Source organism: Dasypus novemcinctus, chromosome 4 (genome assembly GCF_030445035.2).
Source record: "Dasypus novemcinctus isolate mDasNov1 chromosome 4, mDasNov1.1.hap2, whole genome shotgun sequence".
Classification (NCBI taxonomy): domain Eukaryota; kingdom Metazoa; phylum Chordata; class Mammalia; order Cingulata; family Dasypodidae; genus Dasypus; species Dasypus novemcinctus.
In genome coordinates this window covers 75,463,523-75,479,444 of record NC_080676.1, presented here as the reverse complement: position 1 = coordinate 75,479,444, position 15,922 = coordinate 75,463,523, and the positions used below count along the sequence as shown (strand labels likewise).

At 45.1% G+C, this 15,922-nt stretch overlaps 1 protein-coding gene across 1 annotated transcript in view; it reads left to right on the top strand.

Moving 5' to 3' along the window:
• The window catches only part of KALRN (kalirin RhoGEF kinase), a 775,504-nt gene that overhangs the window by 717,033 nt on the left and 42,549 nt on the right, over window positions 1-15,922 (top strand). Inside the window, 7 exon segments of the mRNA XM_058295672.2 lie at window positions 852-944; window positions 2,163-2,213; window positions 3,071-3,148; window positions 6,968-7,153; window positions 7,525-7,696; window positions 10,616-10,854; window positions 12,708-12,961. Of these exon segments, the coding sequence (XP_058151655.1) occupies window positions 852-944; window positions 2,163-2,213; window positions 3,071-3,148; window positions 6,968-7,153; window positions 7,525-7,696; window positions 10,616-10,854; window positions 12,708-12,961 (1,073 nt within the window).

Sequence of the window (15,922 nt, the reverse complement as noted above, 5' to 3'; positions counted from 1 at the left end):
CCGCTCAGGCCTTGCCTGCACCGGGGTGGGGAAATCTCAGGCCTAGACAGCCACTTTCAAAGTGACCCCACGAAGCACGACCGGCCCTTCGCTGCATGAATAGCAGCTGGCATCTCGGCTAAATTCTCACGGCACCTTTGCTGGGTTGGAGCTAAGGTGGCCGTTTCTGTGGACTGTTTTCAGCCACCTCCCATTTGCAGAACGATTCTGTAGCACAGACTTTTGTAGAAGCTTCGGTCCTTCTTTCACAACCCCAGAACAGAGTGGGCCACCGCCTTCTTCACCAGCCCCTTGAGGCTACCTGCAGGGGACCCGCCTCTCTGTTGAGGTATTTGGAGTCCCTTCAGGGGTCTCTTCTGCTGCTCCTGGGGGTTCTGTCAAGCAACCTCAGAGAGTGTGTTTTGCCACAACTGGAAACATTTATTTTGCTAGTGGAGAAGCAGCACCATCCCTTGGAAAGAGCCCTCAGCTGAATGTTTGGAATCACCGTTCAGGGCCCTGCTCTGTAGGCTTGGTGTCCTAAAGAAAGTCCTTCATTCCTCAACTTCACCCGAAACAACAGGGAGAGCATAATACTCTGTTCCAACTTGTCTCTCAGGACTGGGGTGAGAACACTAGGGAGAAAGAGCTTGTCATTGGAGGCAAGGAGGTGATGGTGGTGTGTGTTACATGTTGCCAATAACAAACTAGCGGTAGCTTAGGCCAAGCAATGGTTTCTACCTTTCAGTGGTTTGAAGATTCTAAAACTTTATTGGAAAGTATGCAGACCATCTTCCTTGCCTTTGAATCCTGATCCTGAGCACCCCAATTCTTTGGTTCCTGTTTTCTAATATAGCACCCTTGTGTTTCAGGAGGTGAAACAGGAGATAAATCAAAGGTTGACTCTTAGTGACTTCCTTATCAAGCCCATTCAGAGAATAACAAAATACCAGTTGCTCCTCAAGGTAAGAAAGCCGAGGGCCATGTGAGGGCTGGAGAAGCGTCCTCCTCAGGCCCCGAATCAGCGGGCAGCTTAGGCTGGGGTCTCTGTCCCCACCAGGCTTTCCCTCGATGGAGTGTGAACTAGTCGGGGGCGGGGGCGTGGCTTTTCTCTTGTCTCTTGCTTACTGGCATCAGTTTTGCCCCTAAAATTGCATGACAATTATTCCTGCCTTTTTTTTTTTTTTTTTTTTTTAAAGATTTATTTATTTATTTAATTTCCCCCCCTCCCCTGGTTGTCTGTTCTTGGTGTCTATTTGCTGCGTCTTGTTTCTTTGTCCGCTTCTGTTGTCGTCAGCGGCATGGGAAGTGTGGGTGGCGCCATTCCTGGGCAGGCTGCTCTTTCTTTTCACGCTGGGCGGCTCTCCTTACGGGGCGCACTCCTTGCGCGTGGGGCTCCCCCACGCGGGGGACACCCTTGCGTGGCACGGCACTCCTTGTGCGCATCAGCACTGCGCATGGCCAGCTCCACACGGGTCAAGGAGGCCCGGGGTTTGAACCGCGGACCTCCCATATGGTAGACGGACGCCCTAACCACTGGGCCAAAGTCCGTTTCCCTATTCCTGCCTTTAAGATCAGTTGTTACTTGATTTCCTCTTTTCAATTCACTTTTTTACTTGATCACAATCACTGACTTGGTATTCCTAAAAAATAAATAATAATGAGTATAAAATCAAAGTGGAATACAAGGGGCAAAGAAAGGGAAAGGCAAGACCCTAGAAACCATAGGTGAGTAATACATGATGAGTGCTCACCCAACGTTTGATTAAAATTTCATTAAAATTTCATAAAAATGTTTAGCTTGATTCGTCTTGAGGAAATAGGTATATGGAAGAGGCCGGTTTAAGTTTTGCTCTCTCATCATAATCCTCCTTTCCTCCCTACCACATACTCGTTCTCTCTGCTCTCCTTTCCCTCTGTCCCTTCCTCCCACTCCCCCCTCTTTTCCTTTCTCCCTAGTCTCCTACAGTTTTGAATATTCCTGGACTTTTCTCTCCATCGTTATATCTTACATGATGCACAGTTTCACTTCTCAGCTGCTGCAAACCATTGCCACCTCTGCTGGGAAGGAAGGTCTTCTGGGTACTGCTTTTTTATGATGCTGAGTTTTTTATAGCTCCCTGACTGTTTTACTAACTGATCTCACCCTCCCCATGCCCTTCCCTGCTTCCTCTACTTGCTAGGACTTCCTGAGATACAGTGAGAAGGCCGGTCTGGAGTGCTCCGATATCGAGGTGCGTTTTCTGCATGTAATGCTTGCTCCTTGATGTTGGCTAACGATCACTAAAGGGAGAAGATTGTCCCCGGAATTCGAGGTCCTGGCTGACCCCTCTCAGACTGGGGCAGTAGGAGCCCCTTGCAAACAGCGGCTCGGCAGGATGAGGAATGGCGAGTGTTAATGAACACATTGAGTGTTTCTTCAGGACTCAAGAATTCTGTCATGGGCCAGACCAAAGCCTAACCCCCGCTGGTGTTCTCCATGGGGCTCCCAGTGACATGTAGTGGGGGAGGATGTATCTGATCCTTTGAGACCCTCTAGAGAGTGGGTGTTTTCATGTGCAATTTTATCCACAGACCAAGTCCTCCTTGTATCTGGCATATAAAGCATCCATTTTCTTCCCCCTCCCACCCCCAATCTGAAGATTACTCTCCAAGTGAAGTCCCTTGAGTCACTGACACCATGGGGATTATCTGGGGCCAGAGGTTACAAACCATTCTGGTAGGTTATTTGGGGATATAAACCTCTAGTGTTTCACAAACCAAGCTAAGCTTTTGCGTGGGCAGCCAAGAAACAACAGAGAAAAGAAAGTATAAGAAGGAAAGGGAATTGAAAAACAAAAGAGGGAAGGTGAGAAAAGGACAGGCTAGGCTGCATCCCCTCCAAACAGTCCCTGATGCACGTGGATCCCGGGCAGATGACCGACATCCCCATCTAGAGCAGAAGATCCTACACTCCTCTTAGAGGGCACAGCAGGGACCGGGGTCCTTTCCTAGAATAAAGGAGCTCCTGGGAGTCTTCCAGCACAGAGCTGCCACACGCTTCCTGCCTGAGCACTGTTCCCCTCCTGAGCTTTGTTGTTCTTTCTCACAGAAAGCAGTGGAGTTAATGTGCCTTGTTCCAAAACGCTGCAATGACATGATGAACCTGGGACGCCTGCAGGGCTTTGAGGTAAGCCCTGAGAATGTTTCTAGGCCCCTCTCTCCTGGGCAGCAGGCATCCCGGCCTCCGAGGCCTATTCCCTTGAAGGCTCTGTGCACTACCTCCTTCCCTCACCAGCTACCCCTTTGCGGTAAAGGCCCTCTGGTTCACCAGCCTAGAAGATGCATCCATTTAGGAAATCAGCTGATAGGGCAGTCCTCGGAGGTTATAGAGCAGTCACCAAACTAGGGTCAGAGTTCCAAAGGGGTTGGAAAGACCCCAAATTCTTGATAGCTGTTCGACCTGGCAATGCTGTTCAACCTGGCAATGACCTCTTTTCTTTTCTTTCTTGCTTGAGAAATGCTGAGAATGTGAGGGATCCAAGACTATGTGATGGAAATGGAACCTGGAAAATTGAACACTTTTCTTAGAGAGGTTGTAATAAACAGGTCTATATAGTGGCTGGCCTTGTAGTTTAGTAGATATTTAAAGCTCTAAAATATCATGGTGCATTTTTCCATTCTTTGAAGAGGGGAATCAAGTCGTAGGGAAAAAAAGAGCAAAATGTCCCCAGAATTTTGATTTCAGTGACCTTTAAAGAGCAGATTTACTTTTCTGATTTAAACTTACTAAGTGATAATATTAGTTTATATTTAAATCTTGTTAATTAGCTAAACAATCTATTTTGAATATTAATAAATTTAGAACTGACACATTTATTGACTGGTACTTAGTAGTTGTTGAACTCCTGAGAGGAAGGATACGGAACTTCTGATCCTGTTTCTTGGTAATCTTGCAGTCTAAGAACTCGTTATTCTTTTTTTTTTTTTAAGAAAAGGGATTCCTGGAAATTAAGGTGATTAAGAAAGTAATTGCTCCCCCTCCCCGCTCCCCGCCAAACCAGAATAGATAGAATAGAAAAGATATGAGGCAAATTGGTGGTATAGTTAAATTTGCTGGATTCAGGTTTGGGTTGGTGAGCTGGAGTCAAGATGTTCTTGAGTCAAACTTTTTTGTCTTCCTTGCCTTTCCAGCCCATCCTGGGCTGCTCTGTCTGGTTTTCATTGCTTTGTCATGACCAGAAACTATGTGGAGGTTCTTCTTTGCCGTTCATTTTCATAGGTTCCCGGTTCTCCAAGGCAGAGAGCGTGAGCATTCATGTAAAGCAGGCTTACTCAGCAAAAATATATGCTGTCTTCTCACCCAGTTTTTCTTTGGTCATGCTGGATGAAGTTTTATGCTTTTCCTTTGGAGTTATGCCACCTCTGAGACTGTTGTGAACAAACCAAGTAATCCCTTTTGCTAAAACCTTGAAGTCCCCATGTTTTCTGAGGGAAAGTCTGGCTTGGCTTTCTCTGGCTCTCTGGAGCAGCTGACCACTGGCAGGAGGAGGGGATTTTGTTGTCTGGTTCAAGTAGGCTTCACAGCAACTGTCCCATGCATGTGCATTTGAGTTGACTTAAGACCACAGATAGAATCTCTCTTAAATCAAGAACCATCCCCTTCCTGATCATCAAGACCCAGAGAAGCTGCTTTGCATTCCTTCAGCCACTTGGCAGTGATGGAATTCCTTCTGAATTCCATGACTTTGGCCTGGGAGAAGTTGGCCCCCTCACTTAGATTCCCTACCTTTCAAATCCTTTGTTTTTCCCTTCAGAGCTATAGCACTGCAGGTCAGGCTCTTACGTAATCTTAACAGAGTCTTCCTGGCTGGCTGGTCACTGACCTAATATTAACTTTGAACCAGGGTAGAGATAAGCCTGTTTGGCTGCTGATCTTGGCAGTGAAGAGCTATGATCCAAGCAGAGGGCAGGCATTTCTCCAGAAAACAAAAGAAAAATGACCCATGTGCTAAGTCATGTTTGGAATGAAACAACACATGCAGGGGATGGCCCACGTTCACTAAAGGGCAAAAGTCTTCTCCCACGAGAGGTTCTGGTTCAGAGGAGGCCCTACTGTCCCCGGCCTGTATGCTGGGTCTTCTCATTGCAGAGTGGCAGACAAAGCAGGGCTCTCTGGAAGCAACGTGAAGACCTGCCAGGTCGGGGCATATTCCCTTTGACAATGTGAGGATGCCTTTGAAAACCTTGTTGGATATTGGCCGACTAAATAGGCTCCATTTCCTCTACACGGTGTCAAGAGGCCTGGTAACAGGAGTCATTTTTAAAAGGATCACAGGGTCACAGGACCCAGAAAAATATCTACCAGCATATAAAATATGGAAACCTCATGTGATATTGCCAGCTTTACCTGTTGATCTGTAGCAGGAGGCTAAGACTTGAGAATTGTCCCATCCTAAACCAACAGCAGGAAAATAGAGGGCCCAACACTCATCTGGTTATTTCTGGTCCTGGCTACATAACTCCACTTGGCCACAGGTTGGTTCTAAGTTCATGGCCCAGGGTGTAGGCCAGGTCCTTGGTCCATGCTTTAAGGGGACAGACAGACTCGGTTCTTTGGGCTCTGGGGCCAGAAAGGCCACTGCTAGCTCCAAATGCTGCTTACTTTCTGCTCTCTCTTTTTTTTTTTTCTTTCTTTTGAGGTACCAGGGCCACGAATTGAACCCGGGACCTCACATGTAGGAAGCCGGTGCTCAACCATAGAATGACATTGGCTCCCCGGAGTTGGTTTTTTTTTTTTTAAAGATTTATTTATTTATTTATTTCTCTCCCCTCCCCTCCCCCACCCCGGTTGTCTGTTCTCTGTGTCTATTTGCTGCGTGTTCTTCTTTGTCTGCTTCTGTTGTTGTCAGCAGCATGGGAATCTGTGTTTCTTTTTGTTGCATCACCTTGTGGTGTCAGCTCTCGTGTGTGCAGCACCATTCCTGGGCAGGCTGCACTTTCTTTCATGGTGGGCGGCTCTCCTTACGGGGCGCACTCCTTGCGTGTGGGGCTCCCCTATGCGGGGGACACCCATGCATGGCACAGCACTCTTTGCGCACATCAGCACTGTGCATGGGTCAGCTCCACACGGGTCAAGGAGGCCCGGGGTCCCTGAGTTGGTTTTTTCATGTTTGTTTTTTTGTTTTTTAAGACAACCAGAGATAGAACCCAGGGCCTCCCATGTGGGAAGCAGGAGCTCAACCACTTGAGCTACATGTGCTCCCCTGCTCTCTTTTTAATAGAAAACTAAAAGGACCAGGATAATTCTGGAACCCCTTTTTAGCAAATAATTTCTGCCTTCTTCTGGCATTTTTCTGGAACTGCTTTCATTTTTTCTTTATTTTCTTTTAAATGTTACATTAAAAAATATGGGATCCCCATATACCCCCCCACCCCTCCCACATCAAACACTCTTTCATCATTGTGGCACATCCACTGCACCCGGCAAATACATTCTGGAGAACCCCTGCAGCACATGGATAGTGGTCCACATTGTAGTCCGCACTCTCCCCCAGTCCACCCAGTGGGCCACAACGGAACACACAACGTCCAGCATCCGTCCCTGCAGCTCCACCCAGGACAACTCCAAATCCTGAAAATGCCCCCACACCATATCTCTTCTTCCCTCTCCCTCCCATCAGCAGCCACCGTGGGCACCCTATCCACATCACTACTACAATTTCTTCCCCCTACTAATCACAATAGTTCCCCAGCAGAACACCAGTAAGTCCACTCTAATCCATACTCCATAGGTTTCCTTTTTGCCCCCCCTTCAGAGCCATTGTATGAATAGGAAAGTGGCCACAGTCTGCCCCTAATGAGTGAGTGGGTCATAATTCCATCTCTACTAGAGCTGAAGCTTTGGCGTCAGGTCTCTTGTCCCTAAAGCAGGAGGTTCTGTGGGCTAAGAGGGCTGGGGCAGTTTTCCTGTATTTCAAGGCTTCACCCTGGCCCCTCTTCCTGTCAGGGCACCCTGACGGCTCAGGGGAAGCTGCTGCAGCAGGACACGTTCTACGTGATTGAGTTGGATGCAGGCATGCAGTCCAGGACCAAGGAGAGGCGCGTCTTCCTCTTTGAGCAAATTGTCATCTTCAGTGAACTGCTCAGAAAGGGCTCCCTCACCCCAGGCTACATGTTCAAAAGGAGCATCAAGGTAAGGATCTGTGGAGATGAGATAGGGCAAGGAAGAGCCAAGTTCCTGAGAGCTGCTTCCCCAAGAGGAAGGCACTGGCATGAGCGTGAATCCAGTACCTTGTAGATCTTTCAGCCTGATAACCTTGGGTCCCGGAGGTTGCGGGAATATATAAAAAGTGATTATTTGTGAGAGAAAGTGGCAGGATGAGTGCCAGTCTCTGGCATGATTCTGGAGGTTCTCACAATCATGTCAGTCAACAAAAAACAAAATATTTAAACCACAAGTTTTGGAAACAACTTCTGAAATAAAAATCTAGAGGAATTGTAAGATGTCGCAGAATTTGTTTTCCTTGGCTTAAGTATGAAAAGGATCGCCATGATTTCTTCCAGATGAATTACTTGGTCCTGGAGGAGAACGTGGACAACGACCCCTGCAAATTTGCACTCATGAACAGGGAGACTTCAGAGAGGGTCATTCTGCAAGCTGCCAACGGTGACATCCAGCAGGCCTGGGTGCAAGACATCAGTCAAGTCTTAGAAACACAGCGAGACTTCTTAAATGGTATGTACTGGGCCTGCTTTCTAGGGGGGCTATTTTCAGGGAACCCTCTACCTCTCTGCTTCTTGGGATGTAGGCTCATGGTGAGTTAGGAGCCCAGACCACACTTTATAGGGGCTCCAGCTTTGTAGTTTCAGAAACACTATGTGTCGTAACCTGAATATGTAAGTGAAATGGATGGGGCATGCTGTGGGGAAAGGTAAAGGGGAGACTTACTAGTTGAGAACCTTCAGCAATTCAGAGCATTTCTCTGGACCTCAGTTGGGTCATTTTGAGTAAAGGTGAGTTTGGGTTAGACCTCTTCCCACACTGACACGTGCTGTGTTGTGCCAGCAATACTGGAAGCGGAAAAACTTGGCCCAAGTTCCTAGACTATCAATTTCATTTTGTGGTGAGTGATTTAGCACATTGGTTTTATTTTAAAACAAATAAAAAGATTATGTAGCAGAATGCTATGACTTTCTAAGATAGAACATGAGATTTCAAAGCAATTTCACACTTATGGAAAGTGTTTTGGGGCTATGCCTTCTGGCCCCCCAACTGTAAAAAAGTTTGGTGAAAAAACTAGACTAAGTGATCTCTAGGCTTCTTTCCCATGCTAAAGAGTCTAAAATTAAACACTGCCCCAGCCCTGAAGAGTGGTAGTGAAAGTTGCCTATAGTTTACAGTTTCTGAATGTGTAACTTTGAATTAACACTTTCATTGATAAAATAATTTATGCAAAATATGTGCTTATATAAAAGTCATTTATTGGTTAAATTACAATTCCATTAATTAGGAATTTCTAATAGATTCTGAGCTAGAATGAGATTTTTAAGTAAATGAATTCAAGACAAAAGAAAAATTAGATGAGACAGTAAGTCAAAACTAGGAACTAGGAATAAGTTTGTGTCTCCCATTTATTGAGACCTCACACTGGGCCAGGCAAGATGCTAAGCATTTCACATGTATTTTCACATTTAATCCTCATGTCAGCATGGAAAGGTAAGTACTAGCACCCCATTTGTTTCAAATGAGGAAAAGGAGACTCAGAAAGGTTAAAAAATTTGTTAATAAGGTGATAGAACAAGGAATTGAACCCAGAGCTCTATAGCTTCAAATTAGGCTCTTGACCACAAAACTGCCTTATGGTTGCTAGTGGTAAGATGCCCATTTGTCTATGAGATCTCTAGCAATCAAAGCACAGAGAGAAGAAGCCTGCCTAAGACACTGTACCCATTAGCCACAGACCTGTTACAAGATGCTCAGCTTTCCTGATCCTAAGACTTAAGTTATACATGTTGAAGCTGATAGAAAAATGCAGGCTCTCTGCAGCTTATTTAAGAAGGCAGTACTATTTTAAAATGCTTTAGTGCAGTTGTTTGCATATGAACTGTAACACCCCAATTACATATGATATGTATTTATTCAAAGTACGTTTGATAACGTCTGTGTCACAAGTCTTTGCTGTGTACTTAAAACTGCATTTCTTTGGGCATAATCAATGATTCAGATTTTACATGGTTGCAGGAGACCGTTTTCCTAATTACAGTGAATTATGAAGATATAACCAAACTAGGTTATTGTTACCTAAATATTTAATGCCCATAGAACACTCTCTGGGGAATGAGACTGACCTCTGGCAGGAACCTCTTATATACTGTGATGCTTTCAAGAGATAAGGATGTGACAGTGGGCCAGTGCCAGGCTTTCATTTACAGAAACATTTATAGTCGTAGCAGAGCTAATGTTTCCCTCCTGAGACCTCATATAGAAAGCAAGTGTTAGCCCATGTCAGGTCCTATTGAAGTACATATCTGTAACTGTAGAAATATCCTTATAATTGAAAGTTTTCTGGGCCCCAGCTGTTAGCCCACTTAAATAATGGTTACAGTGAATACTGACTAAAACAAAAAACTGCATAATCAGTCCAGCCCTTGATATCTCTATGACAGAATTTGACCTACATGGCTTTTGACTAACTGTACCTCTTTAGCACTCAGACCTTGGGATGTTGTCATCTTAAAGTCATTAAAACCGCTCTCATCTTTCCCTGCAAATCAGCTTTATCTCTTGTCTCCTGAGTTCCACTGACTGCCATTCTCCCAGACTCAAAACCTAAGTGACCTGTGATTCTAGCCTTGCTTTTCCCATCCCGTGGGCGTCAAGAGTCCTATGAAGACTGCCTCCAAAACACTTGTCACTCCCATATCCTTTCCACATTTCTTGCTGGATCTGCTTGCTTCAGACCCCCTGCCTCTTGCTTGTCACGCCCTCATGGCTTCTGAATTCACCTCTAGTCTTTTGTCTCTTCCTTTCCAGTCCCTCCTTCTAACTCCTGCAAAGTTACTGTTCCTCAAGTGGGGCTCTGATGATAGCATCTAAATATGTAGGAGCCTTAAAGTTCATTTCATCCAGTCACCTTTCATCATCTACAAAATTATCCAGATGCATTAGCCTGGCTTTCTAGATCTTCCACACCATTGCACTTCTAACCTCCCTTACTTGTCTCATGTCCTTTTCCTCCACAGAGACCCACGGCCCTTTGCACCAGGTAATCTCACTACACCCTGTTCCCCAAGCACTTGCTTCCTTCCTGCAGAGTCTAAATGGCAAAGTCTGACAACTGGCCTTCTTCTCAAGCTCTTCAGTATTCCCACCACCATCCCCGCCCCCCCCCCCCCTCACATGCACATACTCCAGAGCCTTCTCGACCTCCTTTTGCATGACACTTTGTACCTCATATATGACACTGTTTTGTTTTTGGTTTTGTGTTTTTATTATTTAAGTAGGTGTCTTCGTTCTCACTATACATTCTAAGTTTCTTTAAAACAAGGGTAGAGTCTTCCTCATAGATATCTAGCACAAAACCTTATACCAAGTAGGTCCCCAAGCTCTGTGGAATTCCCCAAGTGTAGGTAACCATTTGCTTTCACCCTGCAGCACTACAGTCACCCATTGAATATCAGCGGAAAGAGAGGAGCACAGCTGTGATGCGGTCCCAGCCCGCTAGGGTTCCCCAAGCCAGCCCCAGGCCTTACTCTTCTGTTCCCGTGGGCTCTGAAAAGCCCCCAAAGGGCTCCAGCTACAACCCGCCTCTGCCACCCCTGAAGATATCTACCTCCAATGGCAGTCCAGGGTTCGACTACCACCAGCCTGGGGACAAGTACGAGGCTAGCAAGGTACGTGGCATTCCATTACTCCCATCTTCACCACTCTGAGGGCACAGTCTCAGGGGCCACTCCAGGAAATGAAGTCTCCTATGCTGATCATTTTAGCAGGAAGAGCTCACTACATACAGTCGAGTCTCAATTATTTCTCTACTTCTCTTTCCTCGCCTGTAAATTGAATGAGTTCAAATGGCTCTCTTTGGCTTTAGAGCTGATGTCATCTGCACACCCTCTAGACAAATATATTATTGTGGGTGCAATTATAAAAACAAATAGAGTAAGTAATATTTTGGTAGGATGCTCTTTAATCATTAAAAATGTTTCACAACAATGCAAGTTATTAGTGGTAGGATGAGGTATGATGTCCCTGTATGATGTTATGTATGTTTGTTTTGTAAGTTCACAACTATTACTATACACTTATTGTCTGTGTATGTTTATGTATGTGTGATATACTTCAATAAATTTTTAAAAAAGGAAAAAAAAACAAATAGAGTAGTAGTGGTGTAGATCATCTGAAAGACACAGCTCTAGACTTTGTCATCTTGGAAAGAGGTTGACCTTTCTAATGAAGATCTGACTCAAGTACCTACCGAAGTGAGTTCACAATTCTTCACCATCCCCTGGCTGTTGTGGCAAGGGGAAGGGGTTCATCAGTGTGATAACGGGGAAAGCCAACCTTGGATTAAACCTTTTGATAGATGATCCACAATTCAAACTTCACTGTGAGGATCATCATAGACTTGACCTTGGATCCAGGTTACACAGCTGTTTTTACCCAACAAGGTGTTGGAAGGAAAGAGTAATGGGGAAAGTGCTAGGTTAGGAATCAGATAATCAGGTTCTATTCCAAATTGCAACTCATTATAAACCCTAGCAAGTTAATTAATCTCACTAGCCCTGAGTTTCCTCTAGAACTCAACCGGTCTATAAATAGGACCATCTACGTTTTGACCTATGTTTCCTGATTTTGTAATTTTATTCTTTTTTCTCAAATTCTTAGTTGGTCTTCATTTTGTTAAAATTAATTATGAATGCCTAAGTTCAAGTCTATATTAGAGTAACTGTACCAACCTATTTCATCACTTCACCTGGAAATTATTTTCTACCTTCAAAAAACAAAGACCTGCCCCTGTAAAAGAGTTGAAATGACGTCAGTGTTTTGTCAAACATATTGAGGAATTTTTGGCACTTAGTGCACTCTGTGAGACAGCCAGGCCTGGGAGGTACAGGTCTGTCAAGTAGCTGGCCTTGTGTCGACTCATGTGGGAAGGCCATGGGCACATGAGTACAGGGCAGGACAGTTCACAAAGGGGATTGGGTCAGGATAGGCCGCGGCCTTGCCTTTGAAATAGGCAAGGGTCTCATTGTTACTTCTGTCTCAGAGAGGATCAGAATGTAGAGTAAGGCCAAAGCTTTTTCAAAAGGAAAGGAAAACGTTGCATCAAAGGTCTTTGCTCTTTCCAGTGGGGGATTATGACCGCTGACCAGACCTCTGCCCCATCTTCGCTCTGTCAGGCTGCTTACATATCCCTTGCCAGTGCCACATACCTCCTTCCTTTTCCAGGTGCTGGCAGGAAGGTTGCCTGCCTGACAGGAGCTCCCAGGTGAACTATGTGTTGTAAACCATCACCTGGGCTGGGGCTGGGCTGGCTACCTTTTCACCCTTGATTATAAAACTGTATGAAACATTGCTCTGAAAAAGCACTTTTATGACTATAATTCTGTCACTTAATAATATTCTGCCTGCTCTTTACCCTGCTAGTGAAAGGTTGACTGTTTGAACCATGCGGCAAGATGCATAGCAAGCCCATGTGAACCAGCCTTCTTGTGTTTGTGTCCCTCTCACCCTTGTCTCCTGGCAGAATGACCTGGGAGGCTGCAATGGGACCTCATCCATGGCCGTAATCAAAGATTACTATGCACTAAAGGAAAATGAAATTTGTGTGAGCCAAGGTGAGGTGGTCCAGGTCCTCGCCGTCAACCAGCAGAACATGTGCCTGGTGTACCAGCCAGCCAGTGACCATTCCCCCGCAGCCGAGGGCTGGGTCCCAGGCAGCATCCTGGCGCCCCTCACCAAAGCCACGGCAGCAGCAGAAAATAGTGACGGGAGCATCAAGTAAGTGCCTCGTTGGCTTCCCCGGGAGAGGAGTATATGGATTAAAAAAATTCAAAAAAACAAACAAAAAAGAACACAAAATGCAAACAAACGATAGGGAATTCCTGCTGCTTATTCTCGACAGTGCCACTGGAACAAATGTTTGAGTGCTGGAACCGCACGCAGCATGGGGCATCCAGGCTGGATCGTTCCGGGGTTTTTTTGTTGGTGGTGGTGGCAGTTGTTTTTCTTTCCTTTCTGTTTATGATTTTCTGTTCATTTTTTCCCCCTTTTCCCCCCCAACTCTTTAAGAAAAGAACCCTACTGAAACCCTAGGTGACAAAAGGCATGCCTTCCGTTGCTACATTTGACCCACCACAGGACTCACTGGACTGGACTTCTATTTATATCGTGTTAAGTTACTGATATATATTTTTTTTTATCGACACCAAAAAAATTACCTTAGCACAGATGCCAGACCTGTACAGGTCGGAGGCCCGCTGCTTCTCCCAGGAGAGAGGGAAATTTTTGGTCGTCTGTGGCAATTCCTCTGTACAGATTGTAACTTAAAAAAAAAAAATTTCCCCTCCCTTGTCACTTTAATATATGTTCATGGTAATTTGTAAGATATTTCTTTTCCTTATTTTGATTGCGAAGACCCTTCCGAACACATTCCTGTATAAAATATTTTGCACTATTTAAAGAAACCCATATGGATGAAGTCAGGTTGTGCAATATAATGGAGAGTCACAATGTTCATCATTGTACCTGTAATGTAACTAATAATTTTAAATGTACTATTTTAAATATGTAAAATAAATTTTCACCATGAGCATGTTTTAATGAGGTTTAAGATTAGTTGACCCTTTTTCCCCATTTCACTCTTCTTGAACTTTTAAGTGTGCAAATGATTCTTTTTTTCTTTTCTTTTCTGTATTTTAGGAGTTGGTTGAATGCATTGGCAGTTCCTTCCTATACAAAAAAGTGCCTTTGTCACTAAAGTTCCAACCCTAACTTTCCCTTCCAAACAGCTCCCATTGGTTTTTCTCTAACTCCCGAGATGAGGAATGATGCAGATTGGATGCTGTCCAACTGGTTCCCAGCAACTGGGCAACCTTGAGGTGCTGACGTAACCAATGAGTGGAGTAGGAGGCAGCGTTTGGCTTACAACCCGGCACTGCTTTCCAGGCTGTGTGGTCAAACACAGAAGAGCCATAAGGAGCTCCATGAGATAGCTGAACAGCTACACCAAACTTACTTTTGTTTTGGGGGATAAGAGGCCACCTAACATCACCCTGGCCTCTCTAGGTAACCACAGGGCAAACTAGAAATCAGTAGTGGCCACTAAGATCCAGTAGGCCCAATTCATTTTAGCCTAAAGATGCTTGTTTGTAGTGCCTCTTAGGAATCCCCAAGCCAGGGATTAACATGTGAACTGGTCATCGAGACACTCAGCCCTTCCTCTTCACCTTTGGGTCTTTGGTCACCTATTCACACCTTCTATGGGAGGGAAAGAAGGAGGGGGTGTCAGGCTGGATGAAAGAAAAGAGATCCAAATGCAAACTGGTCATTTTGATTCTCGGTCAGCTGTTCTTACACAAGGGTGGGTGGGGGTGGAAGGGAGCAAATGACCAAAATTGGCTGTCAGTATTTATCAGTGAAGGACACTCACCACACCCTCCCCAGGGCCTGTTATGACCACAGGAGTCAGAGTTGGTTGTGATGCCTACAGGATAAATGTCATTGAAACCCTTTTTCCACATCAGTCCCAGGGCTCGTGGCCAAGAGATGGAAGCCCCCCAAACCATGATGACGAGTTCTTCTGGGAAGATGACTATGAAATTGAGCCTGATTTGCCACTTGTACTGCTCAGTGTCTTTCTTCTGAACATTACTTTTAACATTTCTAGTTTCTCACCAAGCATCCTGAATAATCCAGAGGGCTGAAATAAACACAGTAGCACACATACACACATGCACACACATGTGCTGTGCAATCTGCCCTGGGAGTCATTTCAGCAGGAACTTTTCCAACTCAAGATGTTCTCAGAAGGAACCAGGGACTTGGATTTTTGGTAAAGAAATTGGGATGAGAATGAAGTCAATAGGGTGATACCTTGTGAGGTTCTAACTCAGATAGGGCAATTGGAGCAAGGTACTACCAAGCAGGGATCCTAGAGAACCTGCCTGAATATTTAGGAGATACAAGAAAAAGTCTTACCAAGAGATTCTTGCCTTTTGAAGAAACCCACTTTCCCAAAATATTCAAAACCCATGACTGCGATTTCTTTTTCTTACTCAGAAGGTTAATTGTTGTGCATGTGTGTTAATGAAAAGAATCTTTGGAACACCTTCCTCACGTCACCCTAAAAACGTGACTGACATGGAGTTTCCTGGAGGAAATGCTATGCATTGTGAAGTATCATCCCACCTCCTAAATCTCATATGCCTCTCGCCCTCTCCTCCCTCCCTTAATGAAGGCTCTTTTGTGGAGCCCTGTCTTCCTAAAATTGACAAGGGGACACTGAAGGGAAGCCAAGCCTCACTTACTCCATTCAATGACTAGAACTTCTTCCAAACTATGCAACCACACCTGAAATCGATGATGCCTATCCAGGGTCACTGGTTGTGTTTGTGACTTAACTTTTGGTTTCTTTGTCTTTGGGTCCTAATGATTATGGAACTCAAGAGTGCTGCTCAGAGCTTCCTTTGCAGGTCTGTGAAGAAGTAGCTCCCAATCCCCTTGTGGGAAGGAAGAAGTTAGGGGTGTGTAAAAGGGCATTGCAGTTCTCACCAACCTGAGAGCGTATATTGAGTCTTCTCCCAGCAGGAAAACTTCAGGACCTTTCGGTGCCTGACTCACAAGCACTGAGTGAATGAGAAAACACAGACCAAGAAACTCATCAGCTTAAAAAATCCATTTAAATGAGTGGGGCTCAACTGTTCAGTCAAATGACCCTCAAAACCCTGCCTGTCCTCTAGG